This window comes from Malania oleifera, chromosome 11, assembly GCF_029873635.1.
Source record: "Malania oleifera isolate guangnan ecotype guangnan chromosome 11, ASM2987363v1, whole genome shotgun sequence".
NCBI lineage: Eukaryota > Viridiplantae > Streptophyta > Magnoliopsida > Santalales > Ximeniaceae > Malania > Malania oleifera.
In genome coordinates, this window is record NC_080427.1 from 40,769,045 (window position 1) to 40,792,485 (window position 23,441).

The 23,441-nt window shown below is 32.8% G+C and overlaps 1 protein-coding gene across 2 annotated transcripts in view; it reads right to left on the reverse strand.

The window, feature by feature from the left end:
* The window catches only part of LOC131168086 (probable plastid-lipid-associated protein 13, chloroplastic), a 54,929-nt gene extending 49,165 nt beyond the window's left edge, over positions 1-5,764 (reverse strand). The window contains exons 1-3 of one of the 2 annotated variants that reach the window (XM_058127287.1): positions 5,430-5,764; positions 4,220-4,341; positions 4,056-4,139 (exon numbers count right to left, since the gene is read on the reverse strand). In XM_058127287.1, coding sequence (XP_057983270.1) covers positions 4,056-4,139; positions 4,220-4,341; positions 5,430-5,714 — 491 coding nt within the window. In that variant the 5' untranslated portion in view covers positions 5,715-5,764. The remainder of the gene's footprint in view (positions 1-4,055; positions 4,140-4,219; positions 4,342-5,429) is intronic. The other variant, XM_058127288.1, reaches the window with a different exon arrangement.
* Between the last annotated feature and the right edge of the window lie 17,677 nt (positions 5,765-23,441).

Sequence of the window (23,441 nt, forward strand, 5' to 3'; positions counted from 1 at the left end):
TGTAAACCACATTCTGTTTCTTGCTTCGCCATGTGACCATATTTCCCCAGACATAAGTACAGTATCCTAACGTGGATCTCATGTCACTAACTGAGTCTACCCAATCTACATCAATGTATGCCTCTATGTTCGGCTGTGTGGTCTTCTAGAAGAGTAAACCCTTGCCTGGTGTACTCTTCAAGTATCTAAGAATCCGATAAACTACTTCAAGATGTTTCTCGCAGGGTGAATGCATAAACTGGCTCACCAAACTCACAGTAAAAGCAATATCGGGCCGTATATGTGATAAGTAAATTAAATTTCCCACCAACTTTTGATACCGAGTTGTATTCACTAGATCACCGTCCTTGTTATCTCCAAGTTTCTGATTGGGATCTATTGGAGTGTCTACTGGCCTACAACCGCTCATCCTAGTCTCCTTAAGGAGGTCAAGGACATACTTCCGTTAAGAGACAACAATCGCTTTCTTCGACTGAGCAACCTCCATTCCAAGGAAATACCTCAGAGATCCTAATTCCTTGATCTCAAATGTTGATGAGAGGGAAGTCTTCAATCAGCTCGTCTCAAGTACGTCATCTCGAGTGAGAATTATATTGTCTACATACACAATCAGTATCGCTATCTTCCCATCCTATAAATGTCTTATAAACATCGTATGATCACCTTGCCCTTGATTATATCCCTGACTTTTAACAAACTGAGTGAATTTCTCAAACTAGGCTCTCAGTGACTGTTTTAACCCATATAAGGACTTCTTCAGTTTACACACCTTTGTGCCAAACTTTTCACCAAATCTTAGAGGTGCATCCATGTACACTTCTTCCTCCAGGTTTCCATTAAGAAATGAATTTTTAATGTCCAACTGTTGCAGAAGAGGCCAGTCACGATTAGCTGCAAGTTTAGCTTTGCGACTAGGGCGAATGTCTCCAAGTAATCAATGCCATAGGTCTGAGTGAATCCCTTGGCGACCAATTAAGCTTTATACCGTTCTAGAGAACCATCAGATTTATACTTGACTGTAAACACCCATTCGCACCCTACAGTTGTCTTTCCTCTTGGTAGATCAACTAACTCCCACGTGCCATTTATTTCAAGAGCTTTCATCTCCTCGAAGACAACCTCCTTCCACTCAGGAACTTTCAAAGCATCCTGCACAGTATTAGGAATCTCCATACAAGACAATTGTGAGGTAAAAGCACGAAAAACATGTGAGAGATTTTCATATGACACATAATTAGACAATGGATGTTGGGTGCAAGACCTCACACCCTTCCTGCGCTTTTCATTTTTCTCATTCTAAAGGCACTTTCGATCCTTTCACCTGTAGTGACTAGATCTGCAAAACTTTGAAGAGTACTCTCGATTAGATGGCCGAAGTATGGATCCCTGAGAGTATTGACAAACAGCGAAATAGCTACCTTGTCTTCTACTGGGAGGGCGAACCTAAGCTACAATCTCCCTCCATCGATAAGCGTATTTTTTTAGGTTTCATTGGTTCTCTTCTCAATGTTCTGTAAAGTCAGCCTGTCCCGGGCCATCTCGATCGCATGTCTACACTGTGGATCAAAGAAGAAATCCCTTGACAACCCTGTTGAGCTTAAAAATTTTCTTTCTTAAATACACCATCCAAAGATCATCCCCCATACTCAGGGGAAAGAAAGCATAAGATGTGGTAAAAAAAGGTAAGTACAAAAGAAAAAGGAAATTAATCAGGGGCATGTTTCGTAGGTGATCCTTGGCCAAATAACCCTCGAAAAAATTGATGATTTTGGGCCTCATTAAATTTTTTCTTCTTTAGCCAATTCCATCAACTTACATTAGGATCCAAATGAAAGTGCTAACTGGATTGGTACGTTTTTTTGTCTCAAATGAATTGTCAAACTCGTTGTTGAGTATAAACTACATTATGACCTGATTCTAGCAAGGTACGTCAGCAGTTTGTCCAAATGACAAGTAAGATCAATGGTTTGCAATACTAGGGGCATAAATGTTATTCTGGGAAGGGATTTTTTAGCCTTAGTTTCCCTTTTCTTCTAAAAAACCATATCCTTAGCCTATGTTTCATCCCGTGTCTGAAAGTCCACCCTAAAATCAAAACATAGAAGAGACTTGCTACAATTTATGACGAAAAGACTAAAAATGAGAATGCATGACTCAAATCAAGAGAATTTCATTGGAAGATGACATTGGATTTTCAGTAGAAATGGATACAATAGATGAGCAAAGTCAGTCATCATCATAACTATGAAAGAAGGAAAGTTGTGGGGTGGTTGATTGTTGATTTATTCCCTAAAGTTGGCATCAGAGCTACACAGCGTCAAAATACTAGTAAAGTCATTTCCCGTTAAACAAGCAAAGAAACCAGGTAAATAAACAAGTTTGCACCTTTCATTTTTGTCCCTATGATTTAGAAAGGGCAATAAGTTATTTTAGACCTCACATGTATTAGTTCTGAAAGAGGTTTATCTAACAAGATCCCCTTATGTGAAGGTCTTATTAGACATTCCTAAATCGCACTGAAGTTTTTAACCTCTTGTTAATTTTTTTTATTTATTTATTTATTTATCTGTTTGTTTATTTTAAAAGGAGTTAATTAAAGGTTATTAAATTCAATTTAGGGATAAATCATAATTAATTAGGTACCGTTCGTCAAATGGGTGTAGGGAGTGCTGAATGCTGATACCTCCCTCTCGCATAACTGAATTCCCAATCCCAACTCTGGTAAAAGCAAACTAAAACTACTGGTTGCTTGGTCTAGGATTAGTCTAGTGACCAATCAAATGAGTAATAATTAGGTGCTCTAACCGCACCTAGGTAAATAATAGGTTAGTGGCTACTCCAAATTTCAATATGAGCATTCCTTCCTCATCATTTCAGATCCTTTTGACTCTGCTAAGAACTTTGGAGAGTTGAGGCATTAATTAGTTAGAAATTATCCTAAATTTGAATTTAATGAGTCTTTTAATTACTCTATGATATTTTGTGAATGATGTTTGAGAATATTTGAATGCATATACATGTGGATAAGCATGTGTAAAGATTGATGACATGTGGGGTTTAGGGGAATAGGCTAAATATGTGAACTCACACACTTTCATGAGCCTCCAATTCGGGCTTTACCTTCCAAGATTAGATAGGGGTGTAGTACCGTTAGCTCTCATGAGACAAGGTTTTTGGGGGCACGTGAACCACTCCGCTCAATTTGTACTTTGTCCAATCCTATTGGGTGAGGATAAGGGGACATACTGGGAACCTTTCACCAATGATGAACAGAGCTTGAACTACACATTTTAACTATAATCCCCCCCCCCCTTTTGATAAAGCCTTAGTGAAAACCTTAAGTGATAAATCCACTTAGGGTTGGGACAGGGGCTCCATCCTTCTCCGCATGAATGAATTTAATCAGTGTTACATAAATTCCTTGATAAGTTGTCTCACATGCATTGCATTCATGCTAGGCCTACATACTATCTTGCCAAAATTCCGAGGTAACCCAAAATTACTCTGATGGATAACTTAGTGGCGGTACATAAAGAGGAGGAAGTCGCATATCAATCATATTTCGAACTCCAGCAAAGCTATCAAGGGGTTGTCTGAATAAAGAGGTTGACACAGCACTACCAGCTCAGGTCAAGGTTGATGCCAAATCAAACTATTTGAAGGAATTAAGGAGAATATGTGCCAATTGGACTGTTGAAAGATGTTTAAAATTCTCCCAGCACTGGTAAAAACAGATTGAGACTATTGGTTCCTTGGCATAGGATTAGTTTAGTGACCAATCAATGAGTAGTAATTAGGTGTTCTAACTACACTCAGGTAAATAATAGGTTACTGGCGACTCCGTCAAATTTCAATATGATTATTCTTCACCACTCCGAACCCTTTTTCGGGACGTTGCAACAGCATCAATAACAAATAACAAATAAATGAAAAAAAAAAACTATAGTAAATTCAGAAGAATACTGCTTATTGAAATATAGATCTGGCATTGACAACAAATAACAAAACAATCAAATCATAAAGAAAACTCTTAGTGGATTAAGAATAGTGCTTACTCAAATATATTTCTAGCAGCAAATAAACCTGGGCTTCCTGATCCAAACCACTCAAACTTCCATCTACCTTCCAGAAAGGGTGACCTGGATGGCTGAACAAGCAAATAAACATCCTGTACAAAATTGATGCATGTGGAAATGCTTTGTCATGCTAAAGCACCTACGTTGTGGGTCGAGGTGTTGGATTAACGCGTTCAAGACCAATTATCCTCTCATTCACATCAACCCGCTCCATAGGCGTTGTCTTTCCATTGACTGAAGCCTCAAAACCACCAGAATCTTTAAACTGAAATAGAAGTTTCAGAAAAATTAATTTTTCAATGCCAAATCTCAATGATTGGTAAAATGATCAAGTGTAGTTCCCAAAATGATACATAGTACAATTAAAAAATTCAATGTAGTTCCCAAAATGAATAAAAGTGCAATTAAAAATTCAAAGAAAAAAATATTTATAGAATATATTAAACCAATGAACAAAGACGCCCACACAAATGACCCCACAAACAAAACTCATAGGTAGGAAACATCTGCTCCTTTATAGCAAAGTCAACAACAAATTTCAGATTCACATGAATTACAATTTAAAGATGACTTCAACTTTTAGAAAAGATAGAAAAGAACTTAACAAAATAGCTCCTCCCTATAAACTAGAAAACGTATTTTGTATAACAGAGAACAAAGCAAGGTATAATAATCATTCAATAAAAAAAGTGCCCTTAGTGCTTAGGTATGTGATTTACCAAATCAAAAGCAGGTAATAATTTTTTTTACTTACATCCAAAAGGAAGAAATAACTTGATAATTTCTGCTTGGTAACAGCAGAAATACAACCTCACAATTATCAGTCAGGATAATTTTCAGTTCTACTAATTCAACGAGCTAGTATTAATGTACAAACCATCATCAAAGAAAAATTAAAAGCAGGAACAATTGAAAAGGATGACTCAAAGCCACAACTGTTCATTCTGAAAAATGCACTCCGTTAGAATAAGTGTGTTTAAATTAAAGCAGACTAGATGTACTTCAAAACCAGTAATAACTTAGCCACTCACCAAACCATTGAACCGGTTAAATCTTCAAGCTCTTCAAGCTACGATAATTTTTTTTTTTTTTTTTTCAAAAAGCAATAACTGTACTTCCAAAATATTAATCAGCTAGTCAGATACGTGATAGAATACAAAAGTAACACATATTTATCGTATCGGACAGGAATTTTCTGCACGAGTACGCACCATAAGTCAATAAATCTAAAAATTATACCGAAATAATGAGCCAAAATTATAAAAGAAACCATAACTTTGCTACTCTACTGAAAAATTTTCCAAAAAGATTCTATATGTCATAAAAAAAAAGGTTTGATGACATTCAACTCACAGCGAGAAGAAGCGATTCCTTAGCAGCGAGTCTCTCCATTTCCTTAGCGTAAGCTGCCGAAGCTCCATGTACAGTTTGCTGCACCATCGCTCTGCAAACTAGAGCTTGCGATCTCCGGCGATCCCTCTGGACGCCGAAGCATTTCCCGCCACCGGATGGGCTAGTGGGAGAAACTAACGACGTACTGGAAAAAGTAAAAAATGAAGGGAATGATGAGGGTGAGGACGACGAAGAACGGTAGGGAAGTCCACAGATTGAATGAACCAAGCCGGGTACCGTCGCCATTGGAAACAAACCGCAGGGGTTTCGAAGCTCAGATGTGAATTTTATAATATTAATTTTTTATTTTTATTGTTGATTTTTAGTTATTTTAAAAAATATTTAAAAAATAAATAATTATTTTATATTAAGTTCATTCATATTATACATTTTAAAATTAAAATTAAAATCAAAATTAAATAATTATATGAATTTAAATATAATCAAAATAAATATATATAAGTTTTAAAAAATAATAATAAAGTCCATTACAAAATATTTTTGTTATTTTTAAATTGTAATGTCTAATAAAACTTTTATTGTAAAGTAAATTTTGAATGTATAGCAAGTAAAATAATTACAATATTTTTTATCTTTTTTATTATAATTTTTTTCAATCTGAATTATTTTATAATTTATTATTTTAATTATATTTGTATAACATTATTAGATTTAAAAGCGAAAATGAATATTTGTTAACTAAATTTTTAATTTATTATAGTTTTATAAATATTAAATAAATAGGTTGTTAGTTTCAAGTTTTTATTTTTCTATTTCCAATTTTAGTGATATCAAATGGCTCCTAAACCTTTCAGGTGTTAGTTAATTATTAAATTTAATACAAAATTAAAATTTTACATTTATCCTATATCTTGAGAGGTCTTATATTAGAATTATATTAGATTTTGATAAGATATAATATAAAATTGTATTGAAATTTGTTCGATCCAAACCAAATTCATATTCCCAATATAAGGTTAATAAAATGACACTTTTATTCCTTTGCACAATTTTAATAAGATAAATTTATATTTATATATATATATATATATATTAACTTTATAAACTAAGTTAAAAAAATTGGTCAATTAAGTACAATAATTTTTCAAATTTGAATTCATAAGTGAGCTAAATACCTAACTACTGGTTTGGATCAACTAATTAATTGATATAAGTATGTTAATATAATTAAATTATTATTTGAAAAAATAAAAATATATGAATAAATAAATAAACAGTACTAATAATTCATAAAAAGGAATTTAGATAATTATATTGTCCAAAAAAAATATGATATGCTGTTGGCCTAATAAGGCTTACAATTCTTATTTTGATGATAACAAATCAAATGATATATTTAATATGTTTCAAGTAAAAGTGTTCAGGAAAATAACAGAGCTCAAGTGTATAAGAAAGTTCATGGATTACAAAAAGCATGAAGAATGAAGTCGTATTGTGAAAAGCTCAAAGGAAAGAATGCAACTACAAAGATGGTGGAAGAACAAGTTTTGAAGACTAGATTATACTTTTAAGGATATTCTCAAATGTAAGTACTTCAAAGTAAATCTTAAGTATAAAGAAATTTGAAGCTCATAAAAATTCAAAAATATGTTTTTATATATATACTCTAAAGAATATTTCTTAAATCCATAAAAAGAAGGGGTTTAAGAAAAGAAATTTTTTTTTGAAATAATGAAGTTTTTAAACATATTTATTTCAAAATATTTGGAAAATAAAAAATATTTTTTAAAACATATATACTCTAAAAAGTATTTTTTTTTTTTTTATAAATAAAAAGGGCTTAAAAAGAGAAGATTTTTTAAACCATGTTTTTAAACATATTTATTTCAAAATATTTGGAAATGAATTTTAGGAATCCTTGGGAGTAATGGATGATTTCAAAAAAACTCTATAAATAGTTCTAATCTCAAACATTTTAAATTAGAGAAAAGAAAGTACAAAGAAAGAGAGAAAGAACTTTGATGAAATATTCAAAAGAATTTTGAAATTGAGAAATCCTCTAAAGTTTCCAGATCAAGTGCTTTTCAACAACTTTTCTGATACAAAGATATTCAAAGGCTTTTAGATCAGAGTAAGTTTTTGTTTTAAAGGTTTTAGATCAACTAATCTTCAAGTATTCAAAATTTTGTTTTCAAAGGATCTGAAATTCTTTTAAGATAAACTCTTTGATCTGAAATCGATTTACATTCTGAAATTAAGTTTTCCAACGATCAAAATTTTTTATCTTCTTTGGAAAATTATTTGATAATCCATACCAAGTAATTGAGCTTGAAATTTCTTATATTTAAATTACTTTGAGGTATAAAGTGAGCTGATTGGTGTATTAATTCACTCTACTGTGAGAGTTCTTTTTTGTACACATATTCCTTCGTTATCTTTATTAAAGGATTCTAAGTTGTTGAATCGTTGAACCAAATAAGGGGTTGTTATTTGGAGAAGCGGGCTGTAGCCTAATTGAAGGAGTGCATTGTAAGTTGGTATTGTTCCACCAGGTAAAGGAACTGAGATAGTGAAATCCTTTGGTGTTTTTGCCAAAGGCGAGGACGTAGGCTGTGTTGAAGCCGAACCTCGTAAAAACTCTTGTCTACTTCTCCCTACTTTAATTTAAGTACTTTATTCGCTTTTGTTATAAAATTTGTGAGTGCAGGTTGCAGGATTTAAATTAAGTTCTTGATCAATAGAAAGTACGTTTTGATTAATCTTTTGCGGAAACCCAAAAGGGGAGTACGTTGATTAATTTGCGGAAATCTTTAATCAAGTAAAGTGAATAATAAAAGGTTACAGGGAAAGCGATGGAAGCCTAAATGTTATTGATTGATTGATTACGTTGATTGAATTATTATTTTAAATTCCAGTTTTCTTAAGTGTTGTTATATATTGTATTTTGCTGGGTTATTAAAATTAGAAAACTTAAAAATCAAATAAAATTAAAAGATTTCCAATTCACCCCCCCTCTTGGGAAGCTATTCTTCATTTCATTTGGTATCAGAGCCTAGTTATAGAAATTCCTAACAAGAAACTATAAAAAGATCAAATGGCAAATATCGGAGTAGCACCCTTTGGTGAAGGACAATCCTCAACCCGTCCACCAATCTTTTGTGGACACAATTATACTTTTTGGAAAAAGAGGATGGAAATATATCTCCAACACATGGATTGGAAAGCTTGGGAAGTTGTCATGGATGGAAATCTTATACCTTCTAAGTTAGTTGATGGAAAACATATTCCAAAAGAAAAGAAAGACATGACTGACTCAGATTATAAAATGCTCCAAATTAATGCAAGCGCTATAAACGCGTTATATTGTGCATTAGATGCAAATGAATTTAATCGAGTCATGGCCTACAAAATAGCTAAGGAGATTTGGGATAAACTAGAGGTAACTTATGAAAGAACGGTTGATGTTAGAGACAATAGGATAGACATGCTGACAAGTGAATACGAAGCTTTTAAAATGAATTCTGAAGAAACAATATCAAGCATGTATACCAAATTTACTCTCATAATAAACTCTTTAAGTGCCTTAGGAAAAACCTATACTACATATGAAATGATCACGAAAATTCTAAGAGGACTACCTCTTATTTGGGAACCAAAGGCCATAGCAATCACGGAAGGTAGAAATCTTAAAACTACTTCTTTGGATGAACTTATAGGCTCACTTCTTACGTATCAAATGGCACTGAAAGAAAGGAATATTGAACCTAAAAATAAAAAATCCATAGCTCTAAAAGCATCTAACCATAGTTCTAGTGAAGAAGAAAGTGAAACAAGTGACCTTGATCAAGATAAATTGGCATTCATTACTAAAAGATTAGGAAAATTCTATAGAAGAAATAAAAGGTTTCTTAGAAAATTTTATAAAAAGAAAACTGAAAAAGGAGTTACAAGTAAGAAAGAAAATAAAGGTAAGAATGAACCAATTTGTTATCATTGCAAAAATCCAGGGCATATTAAACTAGAGTGTCCACTACTCAAGAAAGACAAGAAGAAAAAGAAGGAAGCAAAGAAAGCTACTTGGGATGATTCAAGCTCCAGCGAAACTGAAACTCAATCAAGTGAGCAAGAGATGGCAAACATATGCTTCATGGCAAACGATGAAGAGGTAAATTCTTATTACTCTTCAACAGAATCTCAAAATGTGTCTTGTGATGAATCATGTGACAGTTTGCCTCCTTATAAGGAATTACAAACTAAATTATTTTTACTACATAAAAGGTTTATAAAAGTGTCTAAAAGAAATATAACTTTGAAGAATCAGAATCAAGAACTGGTAAAGCAACTAGAATCATTCAAAGTTATTGAAGAAGAAAGAAATATTTATATTAATAAGTTGGAAGACGAAATAAAACAAGAATTAGATAAAACTCATACAAATGGGTTGAATACGAAAGATTTAGAAATAAATCAACTCAAAAAGATAGTTGAGGACAAAGAAAGGATTATCTATAACTTTACTAGAGGTAAAGAGAACTTTGAAAAATGATTGGACAACAAAGTCTTCATGGAAACAAAGAAGGAATAGGCTACAATGGTAAAACAAATAAAAAGAATAAAAAGCTATACATGGGATACTTTAACAAGGAAGCTATGTTCTATGCTAGCACTTCATCAAATAACAAACATGAACACACCACTTGCTATATGTGTAAGACTAAAGGTCATATAATGTTTAATTGTCCATTAAAGAGAAAATATGTTAAAGTCCAAGGAGAATGGAAGACAAATAGTGGAACTAATAGTAAAACAATAAAAGTCAAAAGAATTTGGGTTACAAAAACTAACACTTAGTGTCCCTTATTATAGGTTTGCCTTAGGACAACAACGACAACAGACAAATGGTACTTGGATAGCGGATGCTCAAGGCATATGACTGGTGACAAGACCAAGTTTACAACCTTAATACAAAAAGATGGGGGATACGTCACCTTCGGCGACAATGCCAAAGGTAAAATTGTTGGTATAGGTAAAATTGGTAAGAAACCTTCACTTACTATAGATAATGTGTTATTAGTAGAAGGACTAAAACATAATCTTTTAAGTATTATTCAATTAAGTGATAAAGGGTTTGAAGTAATGTTCATGAAAGAAAAATGTGTCATCAAGAATCCCAAAAATAAAGAAACCATGTTTATGGCTCATAGAATAAATAATGTTTATTGTATAAATTTTGAGAAAATAACAAATCAAAACATAACTTGTTTAGCAGCTATGAATGAAGTAAGTTGGTTATGGCATAGGAAACTAGGACATGCTAGCATGGACCTACTATCTAAATTAACTAAGAAAAACCTTGTAAAAGGATTACCAAATATTAAGTATGTAAAAGACAAGATATGTGATGCTTGTCAAAAGGGAAAACAAGTAAAAACAAGTTTTAAAAAGAAAAAATTAATATCCACCAAAAGACCCCTAGAACTCCTACACTTAGACTTATTTGGTCCAACTAGAACCTTAAGCTTAGGTGGAAAACAATATGCTTTTGTAATAGTAGATGATTTTTCAAGATTTACTTGGGTAATATTCTTAGCAAACAAAGATGAAGCTTGCAATAAACTAATAACCTTATGCAAGAAACTACAAAATGAGAAAGGTTATAATGTAACAAGCTTTAGAAGTGACCAAGGAAGAGAGTTTAAAAATAAAGAAGTAGAAAAATTTTGTAATGAACATGGAATAACTCACAATTTTTCAGCATCTAGAACTCCACAGGAAAATGGAGTTGTTGAAAGGAAAAATAGAACTTTGCAAGAAATGGCAAGAACAATGCTCAATGAAAATAGTTTACCTAAATATTTTTGGTAGAAGCTATAAATACAGCATGTTATATTGTAAATAGGGTATCTATAAGATCGAAAATAGATAAAACACCATATGAAATTTGGAAAGATAGAAAACCAAATATATCCTACTTTCATGTATTCAGTTGCAAATATTTTATTTTAAATACTAAAGATGACCTAGGAAAATTTGATGCAAAGTCAGATGAAGGTATTTTCTTAGGCTATTCTACAAATAGTAAAGCCTATAGGATTTATAATAAAAGAACTTCTACAATTATGGAATCAATTCATATAACCTTTGATGAATCAAATTGTTATAATATAAAAAATATGAATGATGAAAAAGAAGTTACTTCACAAAAAGAAGAAGTTCTTGAAATAAAGGAAGAAAAGGATAATGATACATTAAATGAAAACCTTTCAGAAAAACTTAAACTTCCTAAAGAGTGGAAATATGACAAAAATCACCCAAAAGAACAAATTTTAGGTGAAACATCAAAAGGAATAACTACTAGAGCCTCACTAAAAAATATTTGCAATCATTGTGCCTTCTTATCCCAATATGAACCAAAAAATATTGAATATGCCTTAAATGATGATTCTTGGATTATTGCTATGCAAGAGGAATTAAATCAATTCGAAAGAAGTCAAGTATGGGAACTAATACCAAAACCCAAAGATAAATCGATTATAGGAACAAAATGGGTCTTTAGAAATAAGAAAGATAAAAACGGAATTGTTGTAAGAAATAAAGCCAGGTTAGTGGCACAAGGATATAATCAAGAAGAGGGAATAGATTATGACGAAACTTTTGCACCTGTAGCAAGAATGGAAGCTATTAGGATGCTCTTAGCCTATGCTGCCCATAAGGACTTTAAGTTATATCAAATGGATGTGAAGAGTGCATTTCTTAATGGATATATAAACGAAGAAGTATATGTCAAACAACCCCCAGGGTTTGAAAATTCTAAACATCCAAACCATGTATTCAAATTGACAAAAGCTCTTTATGGTCTGAAACAAGCTCCAAGAGCTTGGTATGAGAGATTAAGTAAATTCTTACTCAAAAATGAATTTACAAGAGGAAAAGTTGATAGTACCTTATTCATTAAAACTAAAAACAAAGATTTGTTACTAGTTTAAATATATGTGGATGATATTATATTTGGAGCAACAAATAAAGATCTATGTAAAGAATTTGCCACATGTATGCAAAAAGAGTTTGAGATGAGTATGATGGGAGAATTAAATTACTTTCTTGGATTACAAATCAAACAAGCAAGAAATGGAATCTTTATAAATCAAACTAAATACATTAAAGACATGTTAAAAAAGTTTAATATGGAAGAAAGTAAACCCATAGGAACTCCTATGAGTACTTCAACTAGTCTTGAAAGAGATGAAAAAGGGAAACAAGTTGATACAAAGCATTATCGAGGAATGATAGGAAGCCTACTCTATTTAACAGCAAGTAGACCAGATATTATGTTCAGCGTATGTATGTGTGCAAGATTTCAGTCAGCCCCAAAAGAATCACATCAAACAACAGTAAAAAGAATTCTTAGGTATCTCCTAGGTACACTTGAACTAAGTTTGTGGTATGCAAAGGAATCTGGATTTGAAATGATTAGTTATTCAGATGCAGACTTTACTGGATGTAAAATAGATAGAAAAAGCACAAGTGGAACGTGTCATTTTCTAGGACATTCTCTAGTTTCATGGTCTTCAAAGAAACAAAATTCTGTAGCATTATCCACAGCAGAAGCAGAATACATTGCTGCAGGAAGCTGTTGTGCTCAAACATTATATATGAAACAACAGTTAAAAGATTTTCAAATACAATATCAAACTATCCCTATCAAATGTGATAACACAAGTGCTATTAATATCTCAAAAAATCCAGTATCTCACTCAAGAACAAAACACATTGATATAAGACATCATTTTTTGAGAGATCATGTACAAAATGAAGATATAGTACTGGAGTTTGTGAATACACATGATCAATTAGCAGACATTTTCACAAAACCTTTGTCAGAAGAAAGATTTATATTTATAAGAAGAGAATTGGGCATGCTTCATAATCGGGAAGTTATTTAGGAGTTGTTCTGGTTGACAGGCGGCTGTCTCGCGGAAGGTTGGGTTCTAAAACCCTATTCTAAGTCATTTTAAAACCCTCCAGGCACCTGACCATTCATTTTCCTTCAGAAACCCTTCATCTCCATCACTTTTTATACAAAAATCTTGCTAAAAAACATCTAGAAATCTAGCATTAAATCCTTTTTTTTTACACATAAAAACTGAGCATTAGCTTCGAGTTTCCTTGATTTTATTCTTCATCTAACCATGCCTAGACCAAAATCCGTTGGTGTTAAAAGATCTTACTCTTCCACAAGAATCAATAACCATGAAGTGGAGAAATGGTTAGTCACTCCACACGCCAAGCACCTCTACCGAAATGAAATTGCTTCAGCAGAACCGATATTAGGTAAGGTACTCAACGTAATGTTATTTCATTCAGATTTTCCCGAAATCTTGGAACTCTTCAAGGATATTGGATGGGATAGGTTCATCACCTACCAAGCTAAAGGGTATTATCCTAATATTGTACTTATTTTCTATGCAAATATGGAGCGATGTGAAAATGGAATCAAAACAAATATGCTTGGGAAAGAGATTCAACTAAATTCCATATCTTTGGGAAAGATCCTTTGAATTAAGCCAGGGGATTTCAAGATTCATATCATTGAGAAGTAATGGATTATGGCTCAAGGTTTTACACCACAAAAATTTTTGCCACTAGTTATGACTGATTTTTCTTGTGTTTCTATGTATTCAAGTTTTTATTGGCTATGCAACTTTTGGTGTTCTAAAACTAGCACTTTAACTTGAAGTATTATCTCTGTTTTTCTCCTTCCCTCCTTTTTGATAGATGTCCAAAGGGGGAGAGAAAGTTGTAGTGCAAAAATATGAAGTATGTTTGTGCTATGTTGAAGTATGTTTGTGACTTTTAATGAAGTTTTTTTTCTATAAAGTATACCATGCTTTTTGATAGGGGGAGTCATGAAAATATACCATACTTATTGATAAAGGGAGCCATGAATTTCAAAAGCTTAATATTTTTGCTCTCGATTTGTCATCATCAAAAAGGGGGAGAATGTTGGCCTAATAAGGCTTACAATTCTTATTTTGATGATAACAAATCAAATGATATATTTAATATGTTTCAAGTAAAAGTGTTCAGGAAAATAACAGAGCTCAAGTGTATAAGAAAGTTCATGGATTACAAAAAGCATGAAGAATGAAGTCGTATTGTGAAAAGCTCAAAGGAAAGAATGCAACTACAAAGATGGTGGAAGAACAAGTTTTGAAGACTAGATTATACTTTTAAGGATATTCTCAAATGTAAGTACTTCAAAGTAAATCTTAAGTATAAAGAAATTTGAAGCTCATAAAAATTCAAAAATATGTTTTTATATATATACTCTAAAGAATATTTCTTAAATCCATAAAAAGAAGGGGTTTAAGAAAAGAAATTTTTTTTTTGAAATAATGAAGTTTTTAAACATATTTATTTCAAAATATTTGGAAAATAAAAAATATTTTTTAAAACATATATACTCTAAAAAGTATTTTTTTTAATAAATAAAAAGGGCTTAAAAAGAGAAGATTTTTTAAACCATGCTTTTAAACATATTTATTTCAAAATATTTGGAAATGAATTTTAGAAATCCTTGGGAGTAATGGATGATTTCAAAAAAAAACTCTATAAATAGTTCTAATCTCAAACATTTTAAATTAGAGAAAAGAAAGTACAAAGAAAGAGAGAAAGAACTTTGATGAAATATTCAAACGAATTTTGAAATTGAGAAATCCTCTAAAGTTTCCAGATCAAGTGTTTTTCAACAACTTTTCTGATCCAGAGATATTCAAAGCTTTTAGATCAAAGTAAGTTTTTTTTTAAGGGTTTTGGATCAACTAATCTTCAAGTATTCAAAATTTTATTTTCAAAGGATCTGAAATTCTTTTAAGATAAACTCTCTGATCTGAAATCGATTTACATTCTGAAATTAAGTTTTCCAACGATCAAAATTTTTATCTTCTTTGGAAAATTATTTGATAATCCATACCAAGTAATTGAGCTTGAAATTTCTTATATTTAAATTACTTTGAGGTATAAAGTGAGCTGATTGGTGTATTAATTCACTCTACTGTGAGAGTTTTCTTTTGTACACATATTCTTCGTTATCTTTCTTAAACGATTCTGAGTTGTTGAATCGTTGAACCAAATAAGGGGTTGTTATTTGGAGAGGCGGGTTCTAGCCTAATTGAAGGAGTGCATTGTAAGTTGGTATTGTTCCACCAGGTAAAGGAACTGAGATAGTGAAATCCTTTGGTGTTTTTGCCAAAGGCGAGGACGTAGGCTGTGTTGAAGCCGAACCTCGTAAAAACTCTTGTCTACTTCTCCCTACTTTAATTTAAGTACTTTATTCGCTTTTGTTATAAAATTTGTGAGTGCAGGTTGCAGGATTTAAATTAAGTTCTTGATCAATAGAAAGTACGTTTTGATTAATCTTTTGCGGAAACCCAAAAGGGGAGTACGTTGATTAATTTGCGGAAATCTTTAATCAAGTAAAGTGAATAATAAAAGGTTACAGGGAAAGCGATGGAAGCCTAAATGTTATTGATTGATTGATTACGTTGATTGAATTATTATTTTAAATTCCAGTTTTCTTAAGTGTTGTTATATATTGTATTTTGTTGGGTTATTAAAATTAGAAAACTTAAAAATCAAATAAAATTAAAAGATTTCCAATTCACCCCCCCTCTTGGGAAGCTATTCTTCATTTCATATGCATTTCATGCAAAATTAAATTACTAAACATATCTTTAAAAAATAAAATATAAATTAAAAATGACTTAGGTTGACTAGTTTGTCAAACTGTGACTTGCTTTCTAAGTCTAGTTTAATATTGTATTTAATAACATAACAACTTTAATAAAATTAGAAAAAGTCGGTGAATTGACTGAACAAAAATCAACTAATTAATAAATTTGAGTTTTTCTTTATCCATTTAACACTCATATTTTACACAGTAACAATTTAATATTCAAATTTATAATTTAAATTTATAAAATATGAATTTTGAAATTTTAGCTTGCATTTTTTAATTATATGTTTGATATGTTATTTGAATTTAAAAATATTGAATTATGTTTTATTTATTTTATGATGTGTTTAGTCATTAATTTTTTATGAAATTAACATCTAACAAATTTATTGCTAAGTATTACGATTTTTTTTTAATTCATATATTTTAAATAAATAAAATAACAAAATATTTTTCCCTGATATCAGTTGGGTGATGCAAAACTGTTATATTATAATCCTCATTGCTGATTTTAAAACAAATATAAATGCTTTTGTCAGATTTCAAAAATCACAAACAAAACAAATATGCTTATTTCTTTTATAACAATCTCAACAACAACAAAACCGAAACCTACTTATTTCAACGTGTGCGTGGGTGCCAAGCTTGATCAATAAATAATTTCTTCACCGAACAACAACCAGCAAGCCACAAGATTTGCAATAAAACATAAACATGCAAGATCAAAAAATCACAAGAACACATTTACGTGGTTCGACCAAAAAATTTGCCTACATCCATGGCAGGAACTCACATTCGGAGACACTTTATTAATAATGGTGGAAATGAATATATATATATATACACAGATCTACCTCTTTGGGCTTGCGATCTCCTCCAAAATCAGCTCACGAACGACCCCAAGAAAACCCTTTTTCGCACCTTCAAAAAGCTCTTGGCTTCTACATCTCTTCCTCACTTGACTTTCCTGAAAGAAACCCCCCCCCCCCCAACTTGAGATCTGTACTTACGTTTCAAGCCTACCCGTGCATGAACCAGCGCTGGAAGCAAGAAACCCCAAATCTGAATTTTTCCAACCTCCTACGTGCTCTCTCGAATTTTCTTTTGGCTCTTGACTGAACTCTCTGAAAACCCACCCAACACTGTTGTTTGTAGTTTACAAATAAAATACAAGCCAAAAGAAAAATTACCGCAATGCCCTTAATGAAAAAATAGATTGCAGCCGTTAGATCTCCGCTGCATTGATGGTCTAGATTTTTTTCAGCAAGCTTGACACTCCAACAATTCTCCACCTTGGCAAGCTTGAGACCCATGCTCCTCTTTGCATCTCCAATGGCCATTCCTGCAAAACAAACACTAGTAACTTCCTAGGTTAACCAAATTTGAACAATGTTCAAGCTTGGATTTTGGTACTGCCTTAGTCATCATATCAGAAGGATTATCCTCTATTGGAATTTTCCTTACTTCTATTTCACTACTATAAATAATATCTCTCACAAAATACAGCCTAGCATCTATATGCTTTGACCTATCATGATAAACATGATTCCTAACCAAATGAATAATGCTTTGAGTGTCATAATAAACTATGACGGTTTCACTATACATTCCTAACTCTAGACACAGTCCTTTTATCCATATAGCCTCCTTAAAGGCTTCATTCATGGCTATATATTCAGCCTCCGTGGTAGACAAGGCTACCACCGACTGCATGTGTGATTTCCAACTAACAGCACTACCTAAAAAAGAAAAGACCATACCAGACAAAGACTTCCTAGTATCTAAATTTTCAGCATAATCAAAATCTATATATCCTTTTAACCCTATTTCATAATGCATATCCCTTTTTCCAAATATTAATCCTTGCTGTTTTGTTCCAGACAAGTATTGAAAATTTTGTTTCAAAACATGCCAATGTGATTTTCCAAGTTTGCTCATAAATCTACTCACTTGACTTACAGCATAAGATAGATCAGATATAGAACATACCATAGCATAAATTACGCTACCAACCATACTAGCATAAGGTATCCTATTCATAAACAGTGACTCATTTTCAATTTCAGGACACTATTTTCTAGACAAATTAACATGTTGTGCAACAGGAGCAAAAGTAGGTTTAACATGACTCATTCTAAATCTTTTTAACACCTTTGAAATATAAGACGTTTAAGACAAGTAGAGAAGTTTTTTATTCCTTTCTCTAGTTATTTCCATACCAAGTATTCTTTTAGCAGGTCATAAGTATTTTTCAAATTTAGATTTAAGCATGCATTTAACTTGATTCAAAACATTGTTTTCTAGACAATTTAATATGTTATGCAACAAGAACAAAAATAGTTTTAACATGACTCATTCTATATTTTTTTAATACCTTTGAAATGTAAGACTTTTGAGACAAGTAGAGAAGCTTTTTATCATTTTCTCTAGTTATTTCCATGCCAAGTATTCTTTCAGCAAGTCCTAAGTATTTTTCAAATTCAGATTTAACCATGCATTTAACTTGATTTAACATATCCAAGTCTCCACAAACAACCAACATGTCATCAACGTATAATAGCAAATATATATGACATTTATCACATGATTTATAATAGACACAGCCATCATAATTGCTTCTACGAAAATATTTTGAATCGTGTAAGAATCAAATCTTTTATACCATTGTCTAGGTGATTGTTTCAACCCATATACAGATTTCCTTAATAAGCATACATGATTTTTATTCATTTATGTATCAAAGCCGTCAGGAAGTTGCATATAAGCTATTTCTTCTAAAGTACCGTGCAAGAAAGCAATTTTAACATCGAGTTGCTCCAAATGCAAGTCATTTATAGCAATAAAAGATAATAGAATTCAAATTGAACTATGTCTCACAACAGGGGAAAATATTTCATTATAATCTACCCTTTCCCTTTGTATAAATCCCTTAGCCACTAACCTAGCTTTATACCTAGGTGGTTCAATTCTAGGGATTCCCTCTTTCCTCTTGAAGATCCACTTGGATCCTATGAGTTTTTTCGTTTACGATTTATGCATCATCACCCATGTCTTATTCTTGTTTAGAGACTTCATTTCTTCTTGCATTGCAAGAATCCATTTCTCATCCTCTTTATTATCCATGGCCTCTCTAAAAGTCCTAAACTCCACCTCAATTTATGTTTCAGCAACAGAAAGAGCAAAAGTTGTCATATCAGCTTCCCCATACCTTTGAGGAGGTTTTATGACCCTCATCTCCCTATCCCATGCTAAAAGGTAGGTTTTACTTAATCCATAAGTTTCTGTTTCTTAGTGTTGCACCTCAGAATCTGCAGCATCAGTTTTTGAATGGCTATGAGAAATGGAGGGTTGCTCCACCTCAAACTGTAGGTCACTAGTATCAGAGTACCTGGCAAATTCATCTGAATTTTCTGGTTCCCCCCCCCCCCCCAATGGCAATTTCATTAAAAACTACATCCCTGCTAATAATACATTTTTGTTTTCCAGATTTTGTAACCCAGAGCTTATAGCCTTTAACCCCCTTTGGGTATCCCACAAAAATGGATTTAATAGCCCTAGGCTCTAATTTATCAATTCTAATGTGGGCATAGGCTATGCACCCAAAAACTTTTAAACCCTAAAAATTAGCAGGCTTACCCGACCTAATTTCTTGAGGGGTTTAAAAGTTTAGAGTTGAGGAAGGACACCTATTAATAAGGTATACAATAGTGGTTGCAGCCTCTGCCCAAAAGGTCTTCGCCAGACCTGAAGTAGCTAGCATGCATCTTACCCTTTCAAGAATAGTCATATTCATCATTTCAGTTAATCCATTTTGTTGGGGAGTTTCCCTAATAGTCTTATATCTAGCAATGCCCTCGGCTTTACAAAATTTAGAAAATTCATTTGACAAGTATTCTAATCCATTATCTATTCTCAATGTTTTAACTTTTCTACCTACTTGAGTTTCAACTAAGGTTTTCCATTCTTTAAACTTCTCAAAAGTATCACTTTTATGTTTTAGAATATAAACTCATACTTTCCTAGAAAAGTCATATATTAATGACAGAAAATACCTAGAACCACCATGAAAACTAACCTTAGCAGGCCCCTACAAGTCTGAATGTATGTAATCAAAAGTCTGTTTTGTGGTGTGAGTGGACTTCTTAAAACTAAGCCTTATAGACTTACTTAAGACACACTCCTCACATAATGACAAATCCTCAAGTTTTCTATCCTCAAGCAGCCCCTGTTTCTCGAGCTCCTTAGGCTTTGTTGACTAACATGTCCTAGCCTCATGTGCCACAAGGAAACCTGATCTTCTACCCGGTGATTGATAGGTGACGCCTCACCTATCACTGTTTTTCCTACCAAGTCGTACAGTTGTAACAACCCAAAGAACAATGCTGTTTAAACAATAAAGAGGGAGGGAAATGGAAACAAAAATAGAAGGAGGCAGTATGTAACGACCTGGCCCTTTACACGGACTCAAGTGTCACTCACATACATCAAATACCTATATCTGTTCAAGATATGGAAACAACCCGCCTTAAACAGGGACATACGGGTGTAAATCATACATAATCATGATGTAAATGTCGCGGAAAAACATAAACATCCATTGGGATTACTACTAGCCTTATACTAGAGTTTACTAATACATCCATAATTTACATACATTCGGACTTAGAGTAATCGTCATATTACAACCCTCCAAAAAGGACTTTCATCAAGTTTAATACAAAATTTAGATGCTTACGTAAGCTAACCAAAATAACCTCCCCAGTCCCTTTATCTACTAGGACCGACGCACGGACGGACCTGAAAACAAAGGTTGTAAGATAGGGTGAGACACCTCTCAGTAAGGAAGAAGGAGTTACAACAGTGTGTGACTGCATACATGCATATTTTCATTCAACATCTGGAATATAAATCAAATATTTTCAATACAGTAATGCATCAGGTATATCATCATTCATATTACAAAATTCCCCACATCTGTCTTTCGACCATTTAATGATTTATCAGATGACCAACAGCAAAATATCCCTATAACCAGTTTTATCCCGTGGCTCGGGTTGTGCACTGGTACTCGTCCAATGCCCTGTTCGTGCAGACACTGCCGAGTACCTACATATGATCCAACTGCCTCCATTGGACCAATATCAGCCAATGGTTTCACCCTGCTAGCCGACCATCTTGGTACCCACATCGTTTAGTACGTGTGGTTGCACGTGTACATCTAGCTACGATATCGTGCCGTATCATATAACAGTAGTTTATTTCAACTCTGCAAAGAAAGTATTTTTCAACCCTTCCGGGACTCTCAAGCTGTGGTTCCGTGTATCATAAATTCAATTTATACAAATATGATTTTATCTCCCATAATCTATATCAATAGTATAGAAATAATTCCAGCGGGTTCAAACCAGCGTCTTTCCACTCAGTTTACCCCTCTTCGTTTACTGATGCGGCTCGGTGTATCACCAGCCTCTGTTTATCACATTGTCAGTATAACAAATTGGAATTTCATTCCCATATTCTATATCAGTAGTATAGAAAATACATTCATTTCCATTTCAACATATATCACACAAGTTTAATACAAACACCCGCTAAATGATAGAAATTCAATATACATAGTTTAACTGAATAAATAAATGATTCAAGCCTTTCCTACTATAGTATAAACACAAATAAACAATATTTGTAAAATTTGGAGATCACACATCGAAATCCTCGTTTTTACCAAAAACCGTAAAATCGTCAAACCGGTATCTCTGTTCGGTAGAATTTCACAAATAAGCAGTTAAATCATAAATAATAACATAAATTAGCTTTTTAGCGGTTTAGTTTTCCAAATATGCTGTTGTAATCAAATTCCCCTTACCTTATATTCGAAATGAAACTTCCTACGAAAACGGTCCAAAACGACAACTCAAGATCCCGAAAACCTAAAACCACAGAACATAACCTTACTATGTTTTCTACTCCTATCCAAATATCCAATCAAAATTAGGATCAGATTCCTACCTCGATTCGACGATCCGATCCACCAAAAGTGTAGAGTTTCCTCTTCTGATCCACGCAGTACCCTCTGTTTTTGGAAACAGATGATGAATGGCGAAGGATCTTAGAGAGAGAGAGAGAGAAAAAATGAGAGAGAGAGAAAGAGAGAGAGAGAGAGAGAGAGAGAGAGAGAGAGTGAGAGAATTTATAGAATAAATCCTTGAGAGAGAGAAAATGAGAGAAAGAGAGAGAGAGAGAGAGAGAGAGAGTGAGAGAGGATAAGAAAATTTATAGAATAAATCCTTACTTAGCCCTTAAGTAATCTAAATAAATATCTCTTCCAAGATATTTATATATAAATATCTAAAAATATCTCTTTTCAAAATATCTTCTCTAAAATATCTTTTTTTTTTTCTTTTTCGGGGTTGGGTTACTACACAGTAGGCTTCGTCGATGACGTTGCATTTTGAATATAATAACCCAGAAAAATTTTACACAGGGTTTCGTCGACGAACACAGGGAGTTCGTCGACAAGAAGATACCGAGAGGGGTTTTTGGACAGTCTGAATTTCGTCAACGAGGAGGTAGGGTTCATCAACGAAATTACTTAAGGACTTGTCGACGAGATGACGTGTCTCGTCAACAAATTTGACCTTATAAATAATTGAAACCCAGATTTTTTTGATGAAAAATCAACGCAAACTCTCTCTCTCTCTATCTAAAATGCCTCTCCCTCCTTCTCTCTTCGATCCTGGCCCCATTTCTCGCCGGATTGAAGATCTGAGGTCACCACGACGCTCTTGGAGAAGTTCTCTACAAGTCTGCCGGAACTAATCGTGGGAGAATTTGGTTTGGAATTCATCTCAAATCCAGGGTAAGGTATTTCATTCAGATTATGCCTTCCTTGTAGTTATAAGAAATGTTGTAGGTAAAAAAATACTAATGTTTTGTTATGGGTGATGTGGTTTTCAAGGTGTTAAGTGAAGAACCCTGCAGTTATAGGGATAGAGTACAGTAAGAACTTTTCAGAGATAAGGTAAGGGAAATATGCTATGCTAGGAAATTTACTTATGTTATTAGAAATTTTATATATATATATATATATATGTATACCAGATATTATACAGAATATGAATTTTTAAAGTATGTGTGACCTGAGTACATGATATTGATATGGAGTTTTATGCAGTTTTTCAGTATTTCAAATTATACAGATATGGTTAGATATTTGCAGATTTTATATAGACAGAGTATGTATACATATGCAGTTTTATTCAAATGATTACACAAAC